This window comes from Cladophialophora carrionii (assembly GCF_000365165.1).
Source record: "Cladophialophora carrionii CBS 160.54 unplaced genomic scaffold supercont1.2, whole genome shotgun sequence".
NCBI lineage: Eukaryota > Fungi > Ascomycota > Eurotiomycetes > Chaetothyriales > Herpotrichiellaceae > Cladophialophora > Cladophialophora carrionii.
The window spans coordinates 602,240-623,389 of NW_008481827.1; the positions used below are offsets into that span (position 1 = coordinate 602,240).

At 55.4% G+C, this 21,150-nt stretch overlaps 8 protein-coding genes across 8 annotated transcripts; 6 read left to right on the top strand and 2 right to left on the bottom strand.

Annotated features, from left to right (window-relative positions):
• Positions 1-847: 847 nt before the first annotated feature.
• Positions 848-2,525, top strand: G647_02282 (uncharacterized protein; the record flags this gene model as incomplete). The annotated part of the gene is made up of 6 exons (XM_008726632.1): positions 848-988; positions 1,174-1,275; positions 1,404-1,552; positions 1,634-1,967; positions 2,079-2,142; positions 2,275-2,525. The coding sequence occupies 6 exons, from the start codon at positions 848-850 to the stop codon at positions 2,523-2,525; spliced, it is 1,041 nt and encodes a 346-aa protein (XP_008724854.1).
• Positions 2,526-2,776: 251 nt separating this feature from the next.
• On the bottom strand, positions 2,777-4,000 carry G647_02283 (uncharacterized protein; the record flags this gene model as incomplete). The annotated part of the gene is made up of 1 exon (XM_008726633.1): positions 2,777-4,000. The coding sequence occupies one exon, from the start codon at positions 3,998-4,000 to the stop codon at positions 2,777-2,779; it is 1,224 nt and encodes a 407-aa protein (XP_008724855.1).
• Positions 4,001-6,755: 2,755 nt separating this feature from the next.
• G647_02284 (uncharacterized protein) lies at positions 6,756-8,444 on the top strand (the record flags this gene model as incomplete). Its single annotated transcript, XM_008726634.1, has 1 exon — positions 6,756-8,444. The coding sequence occupies one exon, from the start codon at positions 6,756-6,758 to the stop codon at positions 8,442-8,444; it is 1,689 nt and encodes a 562-aa protein (XP_008724856.1).
• Positions 8,445-9,416: 972 nt separating this feature from the next.
• G647_02285 (uncharacterized protein) lies at positions 9,417-11,045 on the top strand (the record flags this gene model as incomplete). Its single annotated transcript, XM_008726635.1, has 1 exon — positions 9,417-11,045. One exon carries the CDS (start codon positions 9,417-9,419, stop codon positions 11,043-11,045), a length of 1,629 nt encoding a protein of 542 aa, XP_008724857.1.
• An 813-nt stretch (positions 11,046-11,858) lies between these two features.
• G647_02286 (allantoicase) lies at positions 11,859-13,052 on the top strand (the record flags this gene model as incomplete). The annotated part of the gene is made up of 1 exon (XM_008726636.1): positions 11,859-13,052. One exon carries the CDS (start codon positions 11,859-11,861, stop codon positions 13,050-13,052), a length of 1,194 nt encoding a protein of 397 aa, XP_008724858.1.
• Positions 13,053-13,467: 415 nt separating this feature from the next.
• Positions 13,468-15,685, top strand: G647_02287 (acetolactate synthase, large subunit, biosynthetic type; the record flags this gene model as incomplete). The annotated part of the gene is made up of 3 exons (XM_008726637.1): positions 13,468-13,658; positions 13,712-15,570; positions 15,615-15,685. 3 exons carry the CDS (start codon positions 13,468-13,470, stop codon positions 15,683-15,685), a joined length of 2,121 nt encoding a protein of 706 aa, XP_008724859.1.
• A 575-nt stretch (positions 15,686-16,260) lies between these two features.
• On the bottom strand, positions 16,261-18,102 carry G647_02288 (uncharacterized protein; the record flags this gene model as incomplete). Its single annotated transcript, XM_008726638.1, has 1 exon — positions 16,261-18,102. The coding sequence occupies one exon, from the start codon at positions 18,100-18,102 to the stop codon at positions 16,261-16,263; it is 1,842 nt and encodes a 613-aa protein (XP_008724860.1).
• Positions 18,103-18,778: 676 nt separating this feature from the next.
• G647_02289 (uncharacterized protein) lies at positions 18,779-21,017 on the top strand (the record flags this gene model as incomplete). Its single annotated transcript, XM_008726639.1, has 4 exons — positions 18,779-18,982; positions 19,454-19,570; positions 19,622-19,975; positions 20,028-21,017. 4 exons carry the CDS (start codon positions 18,779-18,781, stop codon positions 21,015-21,017), a joined length of 1,665 nt encoding a protein of 554 aa, XP_008724861.1.
• Between the last annotated feature and the right edge of the window lie 133 nt (positions 21,018-21,150).

The following is a 21,150-nucleotide window of genomic DNA, read 5'->3' on the forward strand; positions in this document are numbered from 1 at the left end:
TCCGTATACATATCTTGACTCGAACAATCTCCCGTGCAAACCCGCCCAGGAATTGACCCATCCGGACTATGTTCTCCGTATGTGGATCATTCTGCGGAGCACGAAGAACTCGGAGAGCACTTGGCTGTCCGGAAGGTAGCCGAGGTCTTGCTACACGAGGTACTCCATGTGTACGAGGTACCCCGACTTTCCTCTTCCGACCTTGTATCCATACCGAGCAAGACCAAACAACCCAAGGTCCTCAAGAACCCTGGTCTGACCCTCGAATCATTCTTCTCTCCATCCATATCCCCTCGTACGGAGTCGCGGGAAGTAGACAGTGAATCGACGCCAACACCACGACGACCACGACCACCACCATGGCCGTCAACAACTGGGTGTGGTTCGGGCCCCTCTCTCTGGCTGTTCTTCTGTTCAGCACTTTCTACGCATACCCTTACCCCGTGCTGAACACGTTCCTCGGGCGGGCGCACGATGCGAAGATCCATACAGCGTGGATACACCACGGCGCGTTGAATAATGAGCGGTGTTGGACGAATAAGCGTTCGTGGTCCCTTTGCAGTCCGCCCCTCTTGCTTTTCATTGCCGCGTGTCGTTGCATCTGGACTTCCCTTCGCGAGAGGGAAAGCCAGGATACATGCTGCTTTATCCTGCGCCCCGTCCCTTTAATCCTTTAGTGAACTCCATGCTGACAAACTCCGGCATTCTAGTTGGCAAGGCATGCGAGGACGTTCGCATTCATCACCCCTCTGCAACGGCATTCCTGGGTACGTATGCAGACACATGTACCAATGACTCACATCAGCCAGCAGCCGGATCCTATGCACTGCAGTATCTTCGCGATCCCATGACAGCTGACGAAAGATCGCCGCGTGGTATAGCATGCGGATTCCCTGAGACTCGAAAGGTCTTCTACCCGCCCCTTAATCGCCACGACACGTCCTCGGCCGAGACGTACCATGAGTACTTTCTCAAGTATGATATCAAGGTAAGGACAATGACTACTGATTCGCAGTGGCTCAGTGCTTGGTCTTGCAGGCAGAGGGCATGCCGCATCCGCAGACCTCCGGCGTGGAGAGAGCAGTGTAGCTCGACTGAGGTTCCGCGAAATACGCTCTGCCAGGCTGAGCTGAGCTCTTGAACCGAGTCAAGCTAACTACGTGTCTCATATAGACAGACACAGCCTCCAAGCTCAAGCTCGAGGGAATCGATTCGTCATACGATCTGATCCTGCATGGGATCGACATGTTTGAGGTGAAAGAGGAACCTGACAGGGTATGCTACCTACCTACCTTCTACCTACTGATTTATCCCTACTCCGGTCGTCCCTTCGCATCGCACCCCATCCTGCCTCTTATCCCCAGTAGGACACGTTGAAGACGACTACTGAGTGACTGTCCTAGATCTACCTCTTCGCCGTCAACCACGGCCGCAAAGGCGAATCGATCGTCCTCTTCTACCACATCCTCGGGTCCGACGTCTTGACCTTCGTCCGCGACTTCAGCCATCCGCTGATCAAGACGCCCAACGCCGTAGCGGCGACGAGTCTAAGGTGAGGGAACAATATCTACTACCTGCACCGTTGCGGCAATTTCAAACCGCGTTTCGGCATCTCCAGCTAAAGTAGGGACAGCTCCTTCTTCATCACGAACGACCATTACTACTACGGGGGTGGGCCCATCGCAACGCTCCTCCGCAGCCACGAAGACCACTGGGGTCCCTTCAAGTGGGCCTCCAGCGTGGTCCACTGTTCCGTGAAGAATCCGAACCCGAACTCGAATACGGCTTCTCTCGTCGCAGGGGATTTGGAATGCAAAATCGTGTCTCCGCCGGATGGCCACCCCAGCGCCAATGGAGCGTTGTTGGTAGACGGCGGAAAGACGCTCTTGATCAATGATATCGTGGAAGCGACGACGACGGTCTACGACGTGGATCCCCAGACCAAGATGTTGAGTGTGAAGAAGAAGGTGGTACGTACCTTCCACTGTACCTGGCCCTTTTTATACCTCGTGCTGGACGGCGTCTTGCGGGTCTATAAAGCTCAGTGAACAGCACGCTAATTCAGAACGATTCTGTAGCAACTCGGCGCCTCGGCGGACAATCTGTCGGAAATACCCGGCACAGGAGACATTGCCGTTGCAGGTGAGTGCATCAATCAGTCAATTAATCGACCGTTCTTCCCTTTGCCTTTGCCTTTACCTTTCTCAATCTCAACTCATATCCTCACCACGGCTGCCTGCCTGATTACTTACTTGCGTACTTGGCGCGATGCAGTCTTCCCCGATCTCGCAGCGTTGAGAAAACGCCTGGGTCATCCTGATGATATCCTCGATTCGTCCATCAAGGCCGAGGCCGCGGTGCTTCGGCTCATCAAGGCCAAAGACTACGAGCCAGAGTTGCTGTACTGGGACGATGGGGGCTTGATCACCGTATTGACGGCTGCGGCGGTTGATCCGAAGCACGGGAAACTGATCGCCGGAGGGGTCGTGGAGAGGCATTTTATGGTATGCGATATTGATGTCTGAGAGGTGACATATATCTATGGGAGGTGGTGGATGGTGGATGGAGGATGTCGGCAGGGCCGATGCAAGTGATTGAGACGGGAGAAGGACAACGGGTGAGAGTGAAAGAAAAGGTAGGCTTTGCAGCCTGCATGATGGGTTGAGTCAGGGATTGACACGGATCGATCGATTGATCGGCGTTGTTTCTGTAGATGCCCATCATACACACGAGTGGCCACGTTCATGTCAATGTCAATGTCAATATCAGTGTCAGGTCAAGCAAACTCTCTCAACTTCTGCAGTATCTTGTCGCCAATCCTGTCGACGAGACTCTTCCTCGGTCCGTGAGCACGCTGAATTTGCTGGTCCTGGTGCGCCCCATTCGCAGGAAGTGCCGGCAGTGCTGACGCTGACGCTGACGATGGCGACGATACATTCGAGATGGCCGCCCCGCCGCTCCACCGCCCAGACAGAGCCAAAGCACAACACATGGTCGGGGCCTGTGGATGGAAATGCTCTCCGCTGAAACACAACACCCTAGCCTTGCGATTGGCCCAGCCTTGGTCGAAATGCTCGGTGGCATGGTATATGCAATACACGCGCCGCCCGTCGCCGTGGGGAGAAGCGACGAAGCTGGCGTGGCCCGGACCGAAGGGCCCGCCGTAATGCCTGTCACTGACGAGCAACGGTGTGGATCGTTTCCTCCAGGAGCTCTGCTTCAAGGGATCGGCCCCGTCTACCAGTTGTAGGATACCCAGCCGGTAGTCGCTCGTCCAGCTGCCGTTGGCGCTGTAGACTATGCCTTGGAACAAGGTTTCTTCTCCTGACCCTTCCGCCGATGCTCTCGCTGACCCTGAAGGCGAGGCGCTCATGCCCACGCTCACAAACGCGGGCCCCTCATTGACGCCGTGCGTGCCCTGGTCGGCCCGTTCCCACGCGAGCTCCGCCCGCGAAATGCACACCACCGTGTCCGGCTTCGCGGCCTCGGGTCCGTCCATCTCCGCGAGAAACAAGTCCTGCTGTCGGTCCGAGAAGTCGCCCGCCGGCCAGCCCGAGTAGCAGCAATACAGCCTTCCCGTTTGGGGGAGGTGGAACACCGTGGCGTCGATGTTCCAGTGGTCAGGCAGCCCGCCCAGCCGGCCGAGGAATTCCCACGCCCCGGCCTCCATCGGGTCGCGCGACCTGCTCCGAAGGAGAAGCGTCCTCCGGTCCGCATTGTACATGCCCGGTCCGTCGCGCGGTTTCGCGCCCGTGAAGTACACGTACCACGTCGAGTTGAGGAAGTGCAGTTCCGGCGCCCACAGGTCGACGAACCACGGGTGGTCTGCCGGCCCGGGGCGCCAGGCGATGGTCCGCGCGCACGAGCGGAAGTCTTCCATGTTGGGGGACCGCCAGATCTCGATGCGGTCGCCGGCTGTGAATGTCAGGTAGAAGTTGGGCCCGTGCGAGATCATCCACGGGTCGGGCGTGTCTTGGTCGGAGATGGTTTGGTTGGACATGATGGAGCGAAGTGCATGTGCTGCACACTTGACAGTTGTCGACCAAGTTGAACGGGTAGTAGAATTGAGCTTGGAGGAGGGAGGGCCAAGGCGGGTCAGTGGTGACACAGTGACACCATATCGACCCACGAGGTTGAGCTCCAACTCCGTCCCGATCGGGCAACTGTTGCGGGGGAAAGATACATATATGTGCCGCGAGTGGCTTCGTTGCGTGTCAGTCCCAATAGACATATTACAGGGGGATATGGGCTGCTCTATGACAAGCATGGGTCGAGCATGATCTAGATTCAGTGCTGTGGCGTGTGTGATTCCAGCCTGGCGAGAAGAAGGGTTGAAACTGCTATTAGACAGGACGACTTGAAAAAGTGCCGTATGCGGGACTCTATCCCTTAACACCGTAGTGACGGCAAGATGTGCAACTTCATGTCTCGACATCTTCGTGTGAGGCTCACCTTGGGCTTTCCATCACTGACATCCGAGCGTCGGACCAAGGCATTGATGAAAACCCCAACAATGCTCGGGGAGACCAGACGGGATAGATGGCTTCAACGCAATTTTGGGACCCGCCAATGCCGTAGAGGCTGATGGCGAAGGGAGATTCTTTTCGCCACAGGTCTCATTCAGTATACCCGCCTCAGCATCCCATCCCAAGACCTTCGCTCGAGCCAAGATGACTGAATCCTCAAGGCGTCTCATGTTGATTTTCGGAGTTCAGGAGCGGTGACGGATTTTCAAATGGCTGCATGCGTAGCATTTGTTTTGCAGCCACGGCAATGGCTTGCTCCAGCGCGCTTGAAGATGCATCCACGCAAGCTGAGGCGGGATCCGAGTCGCATCGAGATCGAGAGCGTTGTGGTGTGCCCAGGGACGCATCAAGCAACAATAAACTCCGTTACTGAGCACACGTTCCAGCACGGTCAACTTGTCAACGCCCATTTCTCTGTTTGTCTTGCGTATAAGCTGACGGTGGCTCCAAAATTCGAAGATTCATGTTCCGTTGAAGGTCTCCACTCTGCTGAGACTTGCCGACGGCGACTCAGTGCCGTAGAACTGACGAAACGCCCGGCTTGACCCGAGCTGTAATGAGTGCACTTACCGTTGCCTATTCCTATTGGTGTTCCTCCTGTCTAACAAGCTCACGAAGCTCATGAGAGATCGTCGCCGGGAGTCACCTGGGATGGATAATTGTCACAGCAAAAATGAAAGTGACGTATTTGCCATGTGCAGGTGTTCCATGATGAAGATGTTGTTAGGAATGGATTATCGACGAGCAGTGGTGAGATGAGGAACAGGGCGGGTACAGTGCTCCTCGACTTACCAGGGCTCAGTCATGCTCACCACGGCGACCATGACAGTAGTGCAGAGCGTGGTGCGCCAGAATTTGATAAGGCGTTGGTATAGCGAAGCAGCACGGGTGCATAAATGCCTCAGAGAGTTAGCTAACGCTTTGTGTCGTGATATAGAGCATCCGTGTTGAGTGAAAAGGAAAACCTGTGTGCTGAGTCGATGATTGCTTCTACTGACGATAAGGAGCCCGACTTGTCCAGAGACCGACCTCTACTCGTTTGATAGCGCGAGGTCGCTGCTCCGAGACTCACATGGTATACTTGACTATATTTGCATGTTGGTTGGCCGAAGAAAACCTGCATTGAATGTTGGTGAGAAGGCGACAGTCATAAAGTGTCTTCTAGCTGCAAGCTCTGAAACTCCAGGCGAAGCCGTCAGGGCAAGGGCAATCGCTAGGGCATTCTCATGCCGCAATGCACTCGAGGTTTGCTGAATGGGTGGAGTAATGCAGCGGACCTGGATCAGTGGAGGAAATCTATCTCAAACCCTTCTATTAGCACTTAAACAAGCAAAGACGGGTCGCGATCAATCTGCGCCCACACGTAAGTCGAGAGCACCGAGAGAAGTTCGATGCAATCAGGGAACACCAGACTCTTCGACTGTGGTTGAGTACAGGTCACTGGTGTTGTGTTGGACGCGATAAGCGCAAGTAAAACAGAAGTGAAGATGAATTGTTTAGTGCTTCTGAAACAGGCTAGAACTACTATGTAGCTCCGCAGCACGTGACTACATGCTGACTAATGCAGCCGGAGCCGACACCCCCGACCTTCCGCCCGTGTTGTGGGTGCCTGTCAGCTCTGTTGGTATCATTCTTGGATATTCGACTGACCAATGACATGGCAATGTACGGAGTAATCTGGCAAGCTTTCGTTCTTGATATCGAGCCATGGACTGGCGTAACTGGGCGCCCTGAGCCTAGTGGATGCGCTCGGAGGAGTCACCGCCACCGTCACTTCTGATTCCTCCCGGCTCTCTTGAAACGGGTTGACGGAGGGGGCCTCATGATTAGTAGTCACAATGACCGCGTTGGCAATACTGGGGTCTCTCAATAGCCGCGTTCCCTAGCCGCTTGCCCTTGCATGATACCACCACGGACACCGCATGGCTCCCGCCATGTACCGACTTTCCCCTTTCGATCGTCTTTCAAGAAAGAAATAAGCTGACAGTAACTACCATGTCCACTCCCGGACTTGGAGCAAGATACTGGCTTCATGTCAACTTGGCCGGATGTCAGCTGCACGAGCAGCTGTCTGTGCCGAGACATCAATGTGCTGATACTTAAGAACAGCGTCGGTCCTGGCGTCGGTACCCAGCATTCACCCATCTGTTTCTGGTACTTGCAACGTATCGCATTGGCAATCCATTCGTCTTCCTACTGCCTTCTCTGCCAGCTCTACCCGCAATTTAAATGCCTTCCAGAGTTTACCGGTCGTCCTATCCACCGGTCGAGTTGGTGGACAGCGATCTGCTGCCTTACCTCTTCTCCAACCCGAATGGGACGCCCGAAGACAAACCCATCTTTGTTGATGCTGTCACGGGCGACACACGAACCTATGGGGAGATCAAGCGAAGGACCCGGTCGCTAGCTCGGGGCTTGCGGGATCTCGGCGTCAAACCGAAAGACATTGTCGCTTTCTTCAGTCCGAACAGCATAGACTATGCCATTGTTTGTTATGGCATCTTGGGCTGCGGGGCTACGGTCTCGCCCGCCAGTGCTGCAAACACTCACATGGAATTACAGGCGCAGCTCGAGACGAGTGGAGCAAAGTACCTGATCTCTCACTCAACGCTCCTTGCTACAGCAGAAGAGGCTATCAAATTCGACCCTTCTATCCAGATCATACAGGCAGATGGAGCGTGGGACAAGAAGGGCAAACCAACGGCGGAAAAGCTGGCGGAGAACTGTCCACCCAGTCCCCTCGTCAGCATAAGGCCGAGCGAAACCGACGATCGACTCGCCTTCATGTGCTTCTCGTCAGGGACAACGGGACGAGCGAAAGGAGTGATGACAACGCACAAAAACCTCGTCTCCAACATTATACAGTGGATGGCACACATGCCAGTTGAGACCACGGGCAAACTGACGACGGTTACATTCTTGCCATTCAGTCACATCTACGGCCTCATGTGCTTCATTTGTATAAACACATATGTGGGCAACACAGCCGTTGTGCTTGCTCGCTTCGACCTCGAAGTATTCCTCTCTTCCTGTCAGAAATATCGACCCGAGGTGGTGAGCGTGGTGCCGCCAGTCATGTTACTGCTTGCCAAACATCCCCTGGTGGAGAAATATGACCTGAGCAGCCTGAAGAGAATCATGTCCGCTGCAGCCCCGTTGAGCGTAGAACTTCGAGAAGCTGTCGAGGCGCGGTTCAAGAAATTGTACGGGACGGACCTACTAGGTCTGCAGGCGTGGGGCATGACAGAGACCAGCCCGCTCGGCGCATATTGTCCTCCTGACCGGCCCGACAAGCGACATACAGTCGGCAACATCACACCCAGCATGGAGTACAGAGTGGTTGACCCAGAGACTTTACAAGACACTGGATATGAAGCCGACGGCTCGGCGATTCCGGGTGAGCTGTGGTGTCGCGGTCCCAACGTGACGAAAGGCTACTATCGAAATGAAGAGGCGAGCAAGAACAGCTACGCGACCGACGACGAGGGGAGGCTGTGGTTCAGGACAGGCGATATTGGATCAATCGACGCCGACGGCTTCCTGACCATCCTGGACCGAATAAAGGAAATGTTCAAGTACAAGGGTCTCCAGGTCATCCCTACGGAGTTGGAAGGGAAGCTCCTCGAGCATCCCGACGTGGAAGACGCCTGCGTTGTGCCACAGTGGGTTGAGGAGCAAGCAACACATGTCCCCGTAGGATTTGTCGTCATCAATCAAAAGGCCAAGGCGAAAGGCGAGAAGGCAGTCGTTGAGGGTATTCACTCATGGCTGAATCCTAGAGTTGCCAACCACAAGAAACTCCGGGGAGGAATCTATGTCATCGATGCAATCCCGAAGTCAGCTTCGGGCAAGATCTTGCGACGCGAACTGGCTGCGAAGCTGAAAACGATGCCTATGAAGTCCGGGTCAAAGTTGTGAGAGGCATGAAATGGAACGACAATGTCCATTTCAGGCGTATGAGAAGGCAATTTGGTTTTCTCCCCAGATAGTGTTATTACTGCATTCCACAGGGTAGATGTCTTCTCATTGTCATATGTCACGCGGACTTTCACCACCGGTGCCGCTGACAGTGGGCTTCGTCCACAAATCTTGATTAGGTTTAACCTGTAGGCATGTTGGATGGCTCAGCCTCGCAACGCGGCACACAGCCTTGCCCGAGGCATATGACATAATTATGGTTCAAATGACGGTCTTCGTCAGCAGCTGAAGCTGAGCTTTCAAACTTCCGTCTTTGAATAGCCTCGCACAAACCAGCGACGTCAAGGTCCTCTTTGACGCTTGGGGCTTGCCGCACGTACATCGTGTATATTTGCCGTTCCGTCGGAAGCACCAAAGCCTATCGCCCATCGCCCATCGTCCACGTCCATCGCCGGTTGCGCCGTCGGCGTACTGTGACCCGACCGCTGAAAATTTCCTCCGATCGTCCTCACCTTCGTGTCATTGGTCACTCCCACCAGCACAGGGTAACTCGGCAAAGGCTGATCCAATCAGGAAAGCAACAACTTCGATGGCGGAGAGTGCCCGCAGCCCGAGACCGGACTTTCCTCCCGTACGGAGTTGCTATTGGAGGATCTGGACATGTCCGAACCCAAAAGGAGTCCAACAGCCATGGAGGTTGCGTTTTAGAGAAGATATGGGATCAAGAAGACCACGGTGAACGGTGATTTTGAGGCGGTGTCTTTCCTTGCTCCTATTGAGTCATTTTCATACCAGCTTTCTTGTGGTTCGCGGTTTGTCCCTCTTCGAGGATATTCATATGTTTGCCCTTTCTTACCCTTCACACTACTTGGTACAATCCTCTACGCTCCTTTTCAGTCTCCAGTTTTAACCCAAGTTACCATTTCATGCAATGATACCCAATCTACAACTACTTCTCAACTCGAATACACCATGACAGGCGAGCTTCACCATGACAACATTCAAGATGACGACAGCCGCCCCGAGATCCGTCCTGCTTCATCGCGTTCATACCAATCCGGTATACTAAATCTCGAGAGGACGCCGACAGCCGAGGCGAAAGACCAAGTCAAGGGTGAGAAGCCAGATCTAGCACGCATACGTTCGACAATCTCTGCGCACGAGATTCAAGGCGTTCCTAGCCGTGACAGCTCATATGTTGAGGCAAACGCCGCTCAATATGAACGCTTCAGTGAACGACGAAAAATCGTCATCACCTCCGTCTTGTCATTATCCGGCTTTCTCGCCCCTATTTCGTCCACCACCATCCTCGCTGCCATCCCCGAAGTAGCAGCAACCTATAACACCAGCGGCAGCATCATCAACCTGTCCAACGCGCTTTACCTTATTTTCATGGGTTTGTCGCCGACCTTATGGGGCCCAATTTCAACCATCTACGGCCGTCGGTGGTGCTGCATCATCACAGCAGTTCTGTTCTTTGCATTCAGCATTGGCACTGCGCTTGCCCCGAACTTGGCTTCGTACTTCATCTTCCGAGTTCTCACAGCATACCAAGGGACTGCGTTCCTCATCGTCGGGACGTCTTGTCTCGGAGACATCTACACCCCAACGCATCGAGCTACGGCGCTGAGTTGGTTCTTGTCGGGAACGCTCATTGGACCCGCCTTTGGGCCATTCATCGGCGGCATCATCGTGACATTCCGATCGTGGAGAGACATTTTCTGGTTACAATCAGCACTCGGAGGGCTCGCGGCGATTATGGTCATTTTCTTACTGCCCGAGACAATCCCGGAGAAAAAGATCGATGAGCTTCGGGAGTATTCGCGGAAGAAGCGGATTCTCCACATCTTGCACTGGGTGTCGCCTCTCCGCGTCGCGATATTGCTCTTCTCCTACCCAAATTTGATCATCACGGGCCTGGCGTCGAGTTCGCTAGTGTTCAATATGTATTCGCTGCTTACGCCAATTCGCTTTGTGCTTAACCCACGCTTCCACCTCACGTCACCAATCCAATCTGGACTTTTCTACATTGCGCCGGGCTGTGGTTATCTTCTGGGCACCTTCTTTGGCGGACGCTGGGCTGACCACATTGTCAAAAAGTGGATTCGCAAGAAGAACCGTCGTGTCGCGGAGGACCGCCTGCGCTCATGCTACGCCTTCATCGGCGGTGTTATCCCCGCCTGCATGCTCATCTACGGCTGGTCGGTGGAGAAGGCAGTCGGGGGCGTGCCATTACCGGTGGCAGCCATGTTTGTCCAGGGTGTCGCACAGTTGTTCTGTTTTCCGAGTCTCAACACGTACTGTCTGGACGTGATGCAAGCAAGGGGGCGGTCTGCGGAGGTAGTCGCGGGAAACTACATGATTAGGTATGCATTTGCTGCAACTGGGTCCGCTATCTGTCTGCCAGCAATCGAGGCGATTGGGGTTGGCTGGTATAGCACGATATCCGCGGGCTTCCTGGTGATCACTGCGGTCGGCGTGTGGGCGACGACCGTATGGGGTGAGAGTTGGAGACATGCTGTTGACGACAGGAAAAAGAAGAAGAGAACGGACAAGGCGGCGCAGAAGGCCAGCGAGAAAGGCGGAGAAGAAGGAGTATGAAGTTGTCTTGTCGGCCCTGAACATCGGCGCACGTCTGATGATCTGGCTCATCTGTTGCTGACCTTGGATACTATTAGACTGTCGATGGAAAACCTTTGGCAAGGAGTTCGGATGGAGAGGATAGACTTGGCGTTCGTTGGCTTGCTGGGTCGTTATCCGGCGCTATGGTATGGAATGGGACACGGATACCCAGGAGTCGGCGCATATTTCGGGTCAAGAGCAGTTCAGGATATGTCAACAGATGCTTCCTCTGTATAGAATGAATTGGTGTGGAAGGATTGGACACGACGTTGGTACGAAATGATAGGGGGGTTAGTCCTTCTGCGTCCACCTTGTCAGCAAACCTTAGACTCGAAGCCGCCCAAAAACTGGAGATTGAGAGCTTCACGACACCACACGAGTCCCAAGCGCTTTCATCATCAAGTGTTGTCAGCGTCATCCAAAAGGGGGAGACAGTGCTCAGCAGACTTCGAGCATTAATCAGAGCACGCGATCGATCCGTCGTTCAGTCACATGTGAAAGCGGGGGACAAACGTGAGAGCGGGGAAATATTTTCCTCAAGCATCTCGTCGGCCTCCTCCGTTACCGGGTTTGCCATTGCAGTTTGCATCGAGTAAACAGATTGGCACGTCGAGAAAATTTAAGCTGCGCACTTCCCTCGAGGTTACCCGTATATCTCCTGTTGTCCTTGTACTCCAGGGCACGGCACAGCAATCTTACTCCCCCACACCTCTTTTGTCTTCCCAGACCCTGACTGAACACACCCGTACCACGGCTCGAAAGCCAAGTACTGTATAGGCAGACTCCAGTATCATGGAAGTCAACATCCAACCGCACGCCCTTGTCGAGAATGTCGTCGACCGAGCCCTGCCCTCGAGCACATCATCGACGTCCAACGTCACAGTGACACCCATCCCCGCGTCCTTGATAGACACGACGTTCTCATCGTCCACAAACATCACCACGACCGTGCTCGGCGCGTCTATCCTCTCCTTCTCGGACGAATACTTTGCCTCGGCCTCGAACCTGCTCACGCCTACGCCTCCGATCCGCAAGCCCGGAGTCTTCGTACACACGGGAGCGTGGTACGATGGCTGGGAAACGCGACGGCATAACCCGAACGAGTACGACTGGGTGGTGATCAAGCTAGGCTGCGTGGCCAGGATAGATGCTGTCGAAGTGGACACGGCTTACTTTAACGGCAACGAAGCACCGCTGGCAGGGCTGGACGGGTGCTCGTTGACCAAAGAGGAGGAGGAGAAAGGCAGTGGTGTCGAGAAGGAGGATTTCAAGGGTTGGGCCGAGATCCTGCCGCCCAGTCAATGTGGTCCGTCGCAACGGCAGGCTTGGAAGGTGTCTGGTCCGGCCGTGCAAGGGAAGGAGTTCACACATCTCCGGCTGAAACAGTACCCCGACGGCGGGATTGCGCGGTTGCGCGTTTATGGCACCGTGGTGCCCCCGTCGTTACCCGCCAGTGTGACATCCGGCAAAGAGGAGAGGCCACAGGAAGACCTGGCCGCGGCGCTGAATGGCGGGGTTGCCATTGCATGCTCGGACCAGCATTTTGGGGGGAAGCATTACTTGGTCTTGCCTGGACGAGGGAAGGATATGGGTGATGGCTGGGAGACCGCGAGAAGCAGAGTCAAGGGTCACACCGACTGGGCTATCATCAAGCTAGGGTTGAAGGGACGGAAGATTGAGAAGGTGGTCGTCGATACTAAGGACTTTCGAGGCAACTTTCCCCGGGCTGTCAAAGTCGAGGCGTGGGCGACCGAGGTTGCAAAGGCGGCTCTGGGCACAGAAGCTGACCCTGAAGCTGACGACGAAGGATGGACGGAGCTGGTCAAGGGCGAGCAGCCTTGTCAGGCGGACTACGAGCATGAGTTCGAGGGCGAGCAGCTGGTCGTGTCCGAGCCGCCCGAAGGCCATGTTTGGACACATGTCAAGATGACCATCATTCCGGATGGCGGTGTCAAGAGGCTGCGGATATTTGGACGAAGAGCATAGCGAGCGGCGACGGCGACGGCGACGGCGAGGCTGACCCGAAACCTATATAGAGTGTGTGACTACTCCGTATGCCTCCCGGCCATAAGGAAAGCATTTCCCGCTCCTGGTGTCTTCGGTCGAGCCAGTGGCGGATTGACAACAGAATCAACGTGGTTGGTGCGTGGCCGACGCTCTGGATTCGTCGCGCGGCTGCCAAGAGCGACATCGGCCCCGCCCACTGAGACATGATTGGCCTGCCCTCTTTCTCCGCAAAATCAACGGCAAAAATGGCAGATTGAGGTCGCTGCCGCATGCCACTCCCACTTCCGGACCTCCAAGCACTCACACTCGCCTGACTCATAATTCTTGCGCTTCTTATTTCTGACCAGACGTGCGCTATTGCATTTGCTCTTCCCCGTTGACCCTGCCAGGCACCATGGCGACCAAGATGACGGCCATACGGCCTGGCTCCAGCGCCATGCGCTCAATATCCCGACGGAGACCTTCTTGCTCACAGCCGTTTTCCTCCACCACGCCAGCAGCAGCTCTCTCACCCTACCGAAAATCATCGAAACCCTCACCCGAGCACTCGAAAAGACCGGCGACGACCGCGGCGGCTCAAGCACAGTATGTCGTAGAGTGTTGGACTACTATGTGTCATATGCACTGACCGTGAGCAGAAGCAGCCGACCCATTCCCAGTCCCGCCTTCAATCACGACTTCCGCCGACATGAACCCTCCCCTCTCGTCAACCGGCAAGCGCCTGAGCTCGATGACTCCTTTGTCGGTCTCAGTGGCGGAGAAATCTTCCACGAAATGATGCTGCGGCAAGGTGTCAAACATATCTTTGGCTACCCCGGCGGTGCCATCCTCCCAGTTTTCGACGCCATCTACAATTCGAAACACTTTGAATTCATCCTTCCCAAACATGAACAGGGCGCGGGCCACATGGCAGAGGGTTATGCTCGAGCTTCGGGCAAACCCGGAGTTGTCCTTGTGACTTCGGGCCCGGGTGCCACCAATGTTATAACACCTATGCAAGATGCCTTTTCAGACGGCACACCCATGGTGGTGTTCTGTGGCCAGGTGGTAACGAGTGCCATTGGCACCGACGCTTTCCAAGAAGCCGATGTCGTCGGCATATCAAGACCCTGCACGAAATGGAACGTCTTGGTCAAGAACGTGGCCGAACTGCCCATGAGGATAAAAGAGGCCTTCGAGATCGCAACCTCGGGACGTCCTGGTCCCGTCCTTGTCGACCTGCCCAAGGATGTGACGGCCGGCATTCTGCGGAGACCAATTCCTACACAATCGACCCTGCCCGCTCATCCCTCGGCCGCCACGTTGGCAGCAAGAGATCTGTCGAAAAAGCAGTTGGACCGCAGTATCGCCCGCGTGGCTCAACTCATTGACATCGCGAAGAAACCGATCATCTATGCTGGTCAGGGTATTCTGGGCTCCCCTGATGGCCCCAAGCTTCTGAAAGAACTGGCCGACAAGGCCAACATACCGGTAACCACGACCCTGCAAGGTCTCGGCGGGTTTGACGAGCTGGACCCCAAGGCCTTACACATGCTCGGTATGCACGGATCTGCTTATGCCAACATGGCTATGCAAGAAGCAGATCTCATTATCGCCCTAGGCGCGCGGTTCGACGACCGTGTGACGCTCAGCATCAGCAAGTTTGCACCGCAGGCCAAGGCCGCCGCCGCCGAGAAGCGCGGAGGCATAGTGCACTTTGAAATCATGCCCAAGAACATCAACAAGGTGGTTCAAGCGACCGAGGCAGTCGTGGGCGACGTGACCGCCAACCTGGCGGAACTGGTCCCGAAGGTCAAGGCCGTGAAGGAGCGACCCGAATGGTTCGCCCAGATCAACGACTGGAAGGCCCGATTCCCCTTGAGCAGCTACGAGAAAGAAACGCCCGACGGCCTGATCAAGCCGCAACAGTTGATTGAAAAGCTGTCCAACATGACGGCCCACAAGAAGGACAAGACCATCATCGCGACGGGCGTGGGTCAACATCAGATGTGGACGGCGCAGCATTTCCGGTGGCGACACCCCCGAACGATGATCACCTCGGGAGGTCTCGGCACCATGGGCTACGGCTTACCCGCGGCGATTGGCGCAAAGGTTGCGCAGCCGGACGCCCTCGTCGTGGACATTGACGGCGACGCCTCGTTCAATATGACGCTCACGGAACTGAGCACGGCGAACCAGTTCCAGATCGGCGTCAAGGTCATCGTGCTCAACAACGAGGAACAAGGCATGGTCACGCAATGGCAGTCGCTGTTCTACGAGGACCGGTTCGCCCACACGCACCAGAAGAACCCGGACTTTGTCAAGCTTGCCGAGGCCATGGGCGTGCAGGCGCGCAGATGTCTCAAGCCCGCCGACGTAGAGGCCAGTCTGAGATGGTTGATCGAAGAGTCCGGCGACGGGCCGGCTCTCCTCGAAGTCGTCACCGACAAGAAGGTGCCCGTCCTGCCTATGGTACCGGCCGGGAAGGGCCTCCACGAGTTTTTGGTCTACGATGAAGGTATGTTCCCGCAAAACCAAGCAAGCATGCATTTCATATCCCAGGTGCTCTTTTCGGATTCGCTTTCGGATGCGCCTTCCCTTTTGTTTTTCGCAATCTATCTATCTCCCGCTGAAGTACTTGGAATCTCTACTGACTTTTTCTTCTTTTTCGTCCCCCACAGCAAAGGAAAAGGAGCGGAGAGCCGTCATGAAGCAGCGGTCGGGCCATTGAGCATTGAGCGCGCGATGTATATGATGCGGTACCTTCGCCTGGGCCGCTCATTTTCTTTTCCCTCCCTTCCCTCTGTCCCTGCCAGGCAGGCAGGCAGGCAGGCAGGCATGCATGGTCACCAATCTGTATAGGCGAGCATACGCATTCCCTTCTTTTTTTTCCCCGTGATTTCGAGCGTAGGCACCGAAACCAGCTCTCATTCATTACCCTCTTGAGCAGGTGTCTGCAGTCGGGGACGAGACCAGAAGAGGCGAGACGAGACGATGGTTTTATCATCAAAAAGCAAAGCTGGCCGGCCCGTGGCTTACAGTGTGGATGCACGGGGGAGCCGTGTAGTGTTTTTTAAAAAAAAAGTAAATCCTCTGGACAGGCGGTGTGCAAAAAGCTTGGAGTGTTCAGCTCCCGGTGTCTTTGTAGACATGGGCACGCGGCACGCAATATGAAAGTCCTTTCACATTTTCTTCATGAAACTGCTATTTAGAGCCTGGAGAGCCGGCGCGAGTCTCTTATTTGAGGCAGGCCCTTGATGCTAAGGTCGTCTGGTTTCGTGCTGATATCTTCCGTCGTGTTGCCTGACTGCGGAATCTCCCATCGCTCTGATGCAGACGGCTCTGGGTCATCCAGGATACTCTCGATGATTGTCTTGAATTGTTCCGCCAGATCTGGATCAATGGCACATCCGTCATAGCTAACACCTAATCTGAGGCGGTCTTTATCTCCCACGACTCCCACCAGGAACTCCCCGTCCCGCGCCCGCACAGTGGTTTCCAGGTTCCGAAAGTCGGCTATCAACTCCCCTCGTGGAGGGGGTTTGCTCGTGTCGTATTTCCCTGACGAGATGATGGACCCACGATCCCCGACCGAACTCACCCCGCACGTTGACGGTGAACCCAGGCGGGCCGGGTAGGCACCTTGGATGTCCCAACCACGTCGCCTGCTCGGCTGGCTCTTCCTCTCGAGATACTCCATCGTGTTCAGGTATAGCAGGGGGATGAGTTGGGTGGGACTCCGGGAGCCAAGGTGGATTTCCTGCGCCAGGCTTCTCGGGCGCTTTTGGTACTGGCGAAGTTGGCGGTGCGCTTGTTTACCAAGCAGGCGTATCCGGCCCTCTAGATCGAGGCCGCTGGGGAGGAAAGGAAGGGTAATACCATCGCTAAAGGCCAGCATCAGACTGTCTTCTTTTCCTGTTGTAGGTTCGCCATTGAGGAACGGGCGGGGGTTGATTGGGAAGGAGCCGACAAACGGGAGACGTTCATGTGCTGACATGGATGGGTTGCGTTGCTCCTCAAGAAACATCATGACGATGGCAACGAGAGCAAAACAGCCGCTTCCAATACTGATTCTTGCGGCACGGCATATGCTAGAAAGTCGCTTGGTTGATGAGCTGCTAAGGAGTGCGCGCAGTGGATATGTGTTCAGTGGCGGTGTGCGCGAGTAGTCGATGACCTTTGAGAATATAGGTTTCAAGGGAGTGGCTGTGGTGCGTCGTGTCTCCCGTAGGAGTGGATTCTGAAATGAGGCAGGGGGAGGTCGGCGAGTATGTCGGAGGACGCGAGTCAGCAGCCAGGACCACTGTTGCCGGGCGTGAGATCCAGATACGGGAGGGTATAGACTTTCCTGTGCAGGTGGCAGCCGTTTGATAGGCGATGTAGCACACAGCTTCTGGGCGTCAGATAGAAGCTGCTCCTCTGACCGGTTTAAGAGGTCGATAAAATCGGACATCCAACGCATGGAAGTGAGGCCATCGACTATTTCATGCCCAGCAATGAACATGAAGTGGAGTTGAGAGAAGGCGTCCTGGTCGGCTTTCACTGGCAAGACATACAGTTTGCTCAAAGCTTTGAATTCATCAATACATCGGCTAGAGTTGAGGGTGTGGACGAAAAACTCGTAATCATCCACGTGGGGATAGTGATCCTCGACAAAAACCATGTGCTGAATTGCCTCGTTCCGCATTGATTCGACGCTTTGACTTGGCTCAAAGATGTAGAAACGCTCTGAAGGAGTATGCTGGTGCCCGGGCGGAAACACTTCGATCGGCGTGGCCACCCTGCTCGAGAGCAGGACATGCTTCTGCCGCATGATGCTCCAGACAAGGCAGATTCGCGATCTCAGCGATTCTAGAGTCAAGAAACTCCGCGCCTCGACGTGCAGATGGATGGTGAGATCCGCCCTGCCTTCGAAGTCTGTGCCATCGGTATTGAAGAGGCTTTCAACGATGCCAATGCGTCGATAGAATGCCGGTCGATTGCTCATGCGCACCCAGTCATAACGGTGGGTAGCATAGCCTTCGAGCCAGCCTGGTTGTGTCACCATCATGACTACTCACCAAAGCTCTTCCTCGTCGTTGAGTGGAGCAGCTCCCCAGATCTCAACAATGAAGCAGCCTAGGCTGAGTTACCTTCCCAGTGCGAGGCGGTTGTCGGCAAGGACAATTGCGCTGTGGGGATTTGATTCTTTGAGCCGGTGAGATTGCCAGCTCGGGTGCTGTACCCGGAGTTCTCTCTTAATCCCGAACTTGTTTTCAACTTCACTCTCTGTTGCTCTTGTTCAGGCACGGTGAGACCTTCAGCGAAGACTTGCCGCGTCCATTTCCCTCATAGGAAGACGTTCTGCACAATGCTGCGATGAAGGTCCAGACGTTGTGTTTCTCTTTGAGGAGTGTTTTCACAAGTTGTTGGTGGGAAACCAGGTGAGGTGGAAATGATATTGACAGAAAATCTCCTGAACACAGGAAGAGCACCGCGGTGAACGGAACTGCGGCAGGCTCGTCAACTGGCAGTCGCACCTTCCCGTTGAATATGCGATGAAATGAAATGATGTCATGCAGAAGAGAACCGCACCGGACGATGTGCCCGCCGACGAAGATACACGTCCATTGCCTGGTGCACGTTCTGTCATTGTATGCTGGCTCTGCTCTGCAGCATGCCTCATCAGAGCCAGAAGCACGAACAGAGGCGGAGCGTCGCTGTGGCCGAACCCCCAGACCGCGATCATGATGGTGCTGCCGCCACTCACTTGGGCTGGTCTCTCGACGACTACACTTCGTCCAAACCCACAAGCCGGCAGTTTCACATATCTACACACGAACGATTTATCCCCAGATTCTGCCACCTTCACTGCCATGTTCGCATGGAAGATCAACATGTATTGGCTGGTATCCTACGTGTGGTTTACCGTGTCTGTCGTCATCGCTCAAGTCAGTCGGACGTCACCCACGACGTACTCAACCCGGTGACGAGGATTCTCTGATCTACCTAGATACTGGCCGGGCATGTGTTGGTGTGGATCAGCACGCAAAGTGGACCGGACGCGCCTGCCCAGTTGGCGCGTACACAAAACATTTCCTTCGCTCCTTCCTCCTCGCGTTTCCTTTCTTCTTCTCTCCCATACACTGTATTCAGGTTTGATCACAATGTCAAGCAGCGACAGCTTTCTCTCAACCTCTGGCCCAGCACTAGGGAAGTGGTGCTGGGCTGGCGATTGCTACACTTCGTCTTCGTGTGACACGCTAAACATTCGAGCAGGTGATTTCCATCGGTCTCCCACCCGATCCACAAACTCGATCTTCGGCTTCGGCCCTTCTTCTCCTCGATTCTCTCCTCCTTCTCCCCGTTCTCGTCCCCTTCCCTCTGCCTACAACCCCGTCGTCAAGTATCCCGGTCGATAGCTTCGAGCCGCCGACTCTCCACGACGTCGTCGACAGTATCAGATCGAACCTGCGTCCCCGACCGAGTTCGTGCCCTTCCATTACCGTCGAGCCCCGAGTCCGGAGACGCCGTGCCGTGTGAGTCTCCTTGCTGTATCGCGGGTCGTTCAAACTAATCGAGAACCACAGAGGCGGCCTGCATCCCCACCGCCTCCGATCAGTTCACCACGGCTGGTGTTCTGCGCTGGCACCAAGCGTACTCCGTTACCTACCAGGTCCGTTCTCCTGCCAGCAAGGCTCAGTCGCCCTGGAGGGCTTACTTGTCGGGATATTCGCCGATTCCCTCCCATCTCGTTCTCGCCGCCTGCGATCAAGACAACCCAGCTGGAGCCCCGTCCAGTCGCCAAGCGCAGCCCATTGTCCACCGCGAGCAGCGTCCTCCCGCCAAAGAGGGTCAAGTACACTGGAGCGCTTTCTGTTCAAGATGTGCTCCGCCTCCCTCCGGTCTTGCTCTCACCGGACCAGATTTGCAATCGGCCCAAGGTACGTCTCTCACAACCTGATGTTCCAACACATACTGACGGTGCCGATATAGCTACCACCATTCCCTGGTGCGCCATCAGACCAGCAGAAGAAGCTTCCCCCTCGACTGCCAGCAGTTCCACCAAGCCCTTCTGTACACGGCGTGCGTCGTGTCCGTGTCACGAAGGGCTCACGCTTCCAGCATTCCACTGGAAGCCGTGCCAGCAGTTCGAGCGACAAGTTCCCATCGGCTTCTTCGGCCCTCTCTTCTGGTTCCTCTCCTGGCGACACAGTCAGTCGGTGTTGGTGCAGTCCCAGCCAACAGTCCTCCGTCGATACTCGGGATACTCCGAGTACTCCCCGGGAAGCCACTGCACCACATCCACTGGCCCAGCAGATTCTGGCCATACTTCAGGGTTCGGCCAACTTGTCGCCTCCTCCGCCATCACTGTCTCCAGCTTCGTTGTCTCCGGCGTCAGCCCGTGCAGACTTACCATGGTTCTGTAATGTGTCAGGCTGTCTCGCCCATCCAGCCGCCCGACAACCCCCCTCCTCTGGCGACTTGACTATTGATAGTCCCAGAGTCCGACAAGTTCACACTGGCAAGGAGGATGACGACGACAACGCTTCCCACACCGGCTCTTTTGAGTCCAGTTTTCCCCAGGCTCTGTTCCAGCAGTTCCTAGGTGCCATCAAGGCTTCGGGAGCCCGGAAGCCTCCTTCCGTGTCTCCAAGTGACCGAGAATCTCCTCCTGGCGACTTTGTTACCGATAGTCCCAGCCGATGGTCGCTTTCTGGCGATGACAACACTCCGGCAGAGTTTGATCCAGATACCGGTTTCGTTGAGGACAGCTTCGACTCCGTGTATACTCCTGGTGACCTCTCCGAATCGCCAGTCCCGGATTCGCCGACTGGGAGTGTCATCTGCTTCCGCACAGAGCCAACCCTCAGACATTATACGGCATTGGAGCCCGCGTCCTCCTCCGGCTTCTTTGCGCGTTGCGGACAGATCCTCGACACTGCAGTCACGAAGGTGGCTTCTTGGGTCCGATCGTGGTTCTAGGCGGTTCTTCGGTGGTTCTCTCTTCTTGGGTTCCACAAGACGGTTGCTGTCTGGGCATGGCATACGGTGGTGGTGGGTGTTTTCTCTGGTGGTGGGTGTTTTCTCTGGTGGTGGGTGTTTTCTCTGGTGGTGG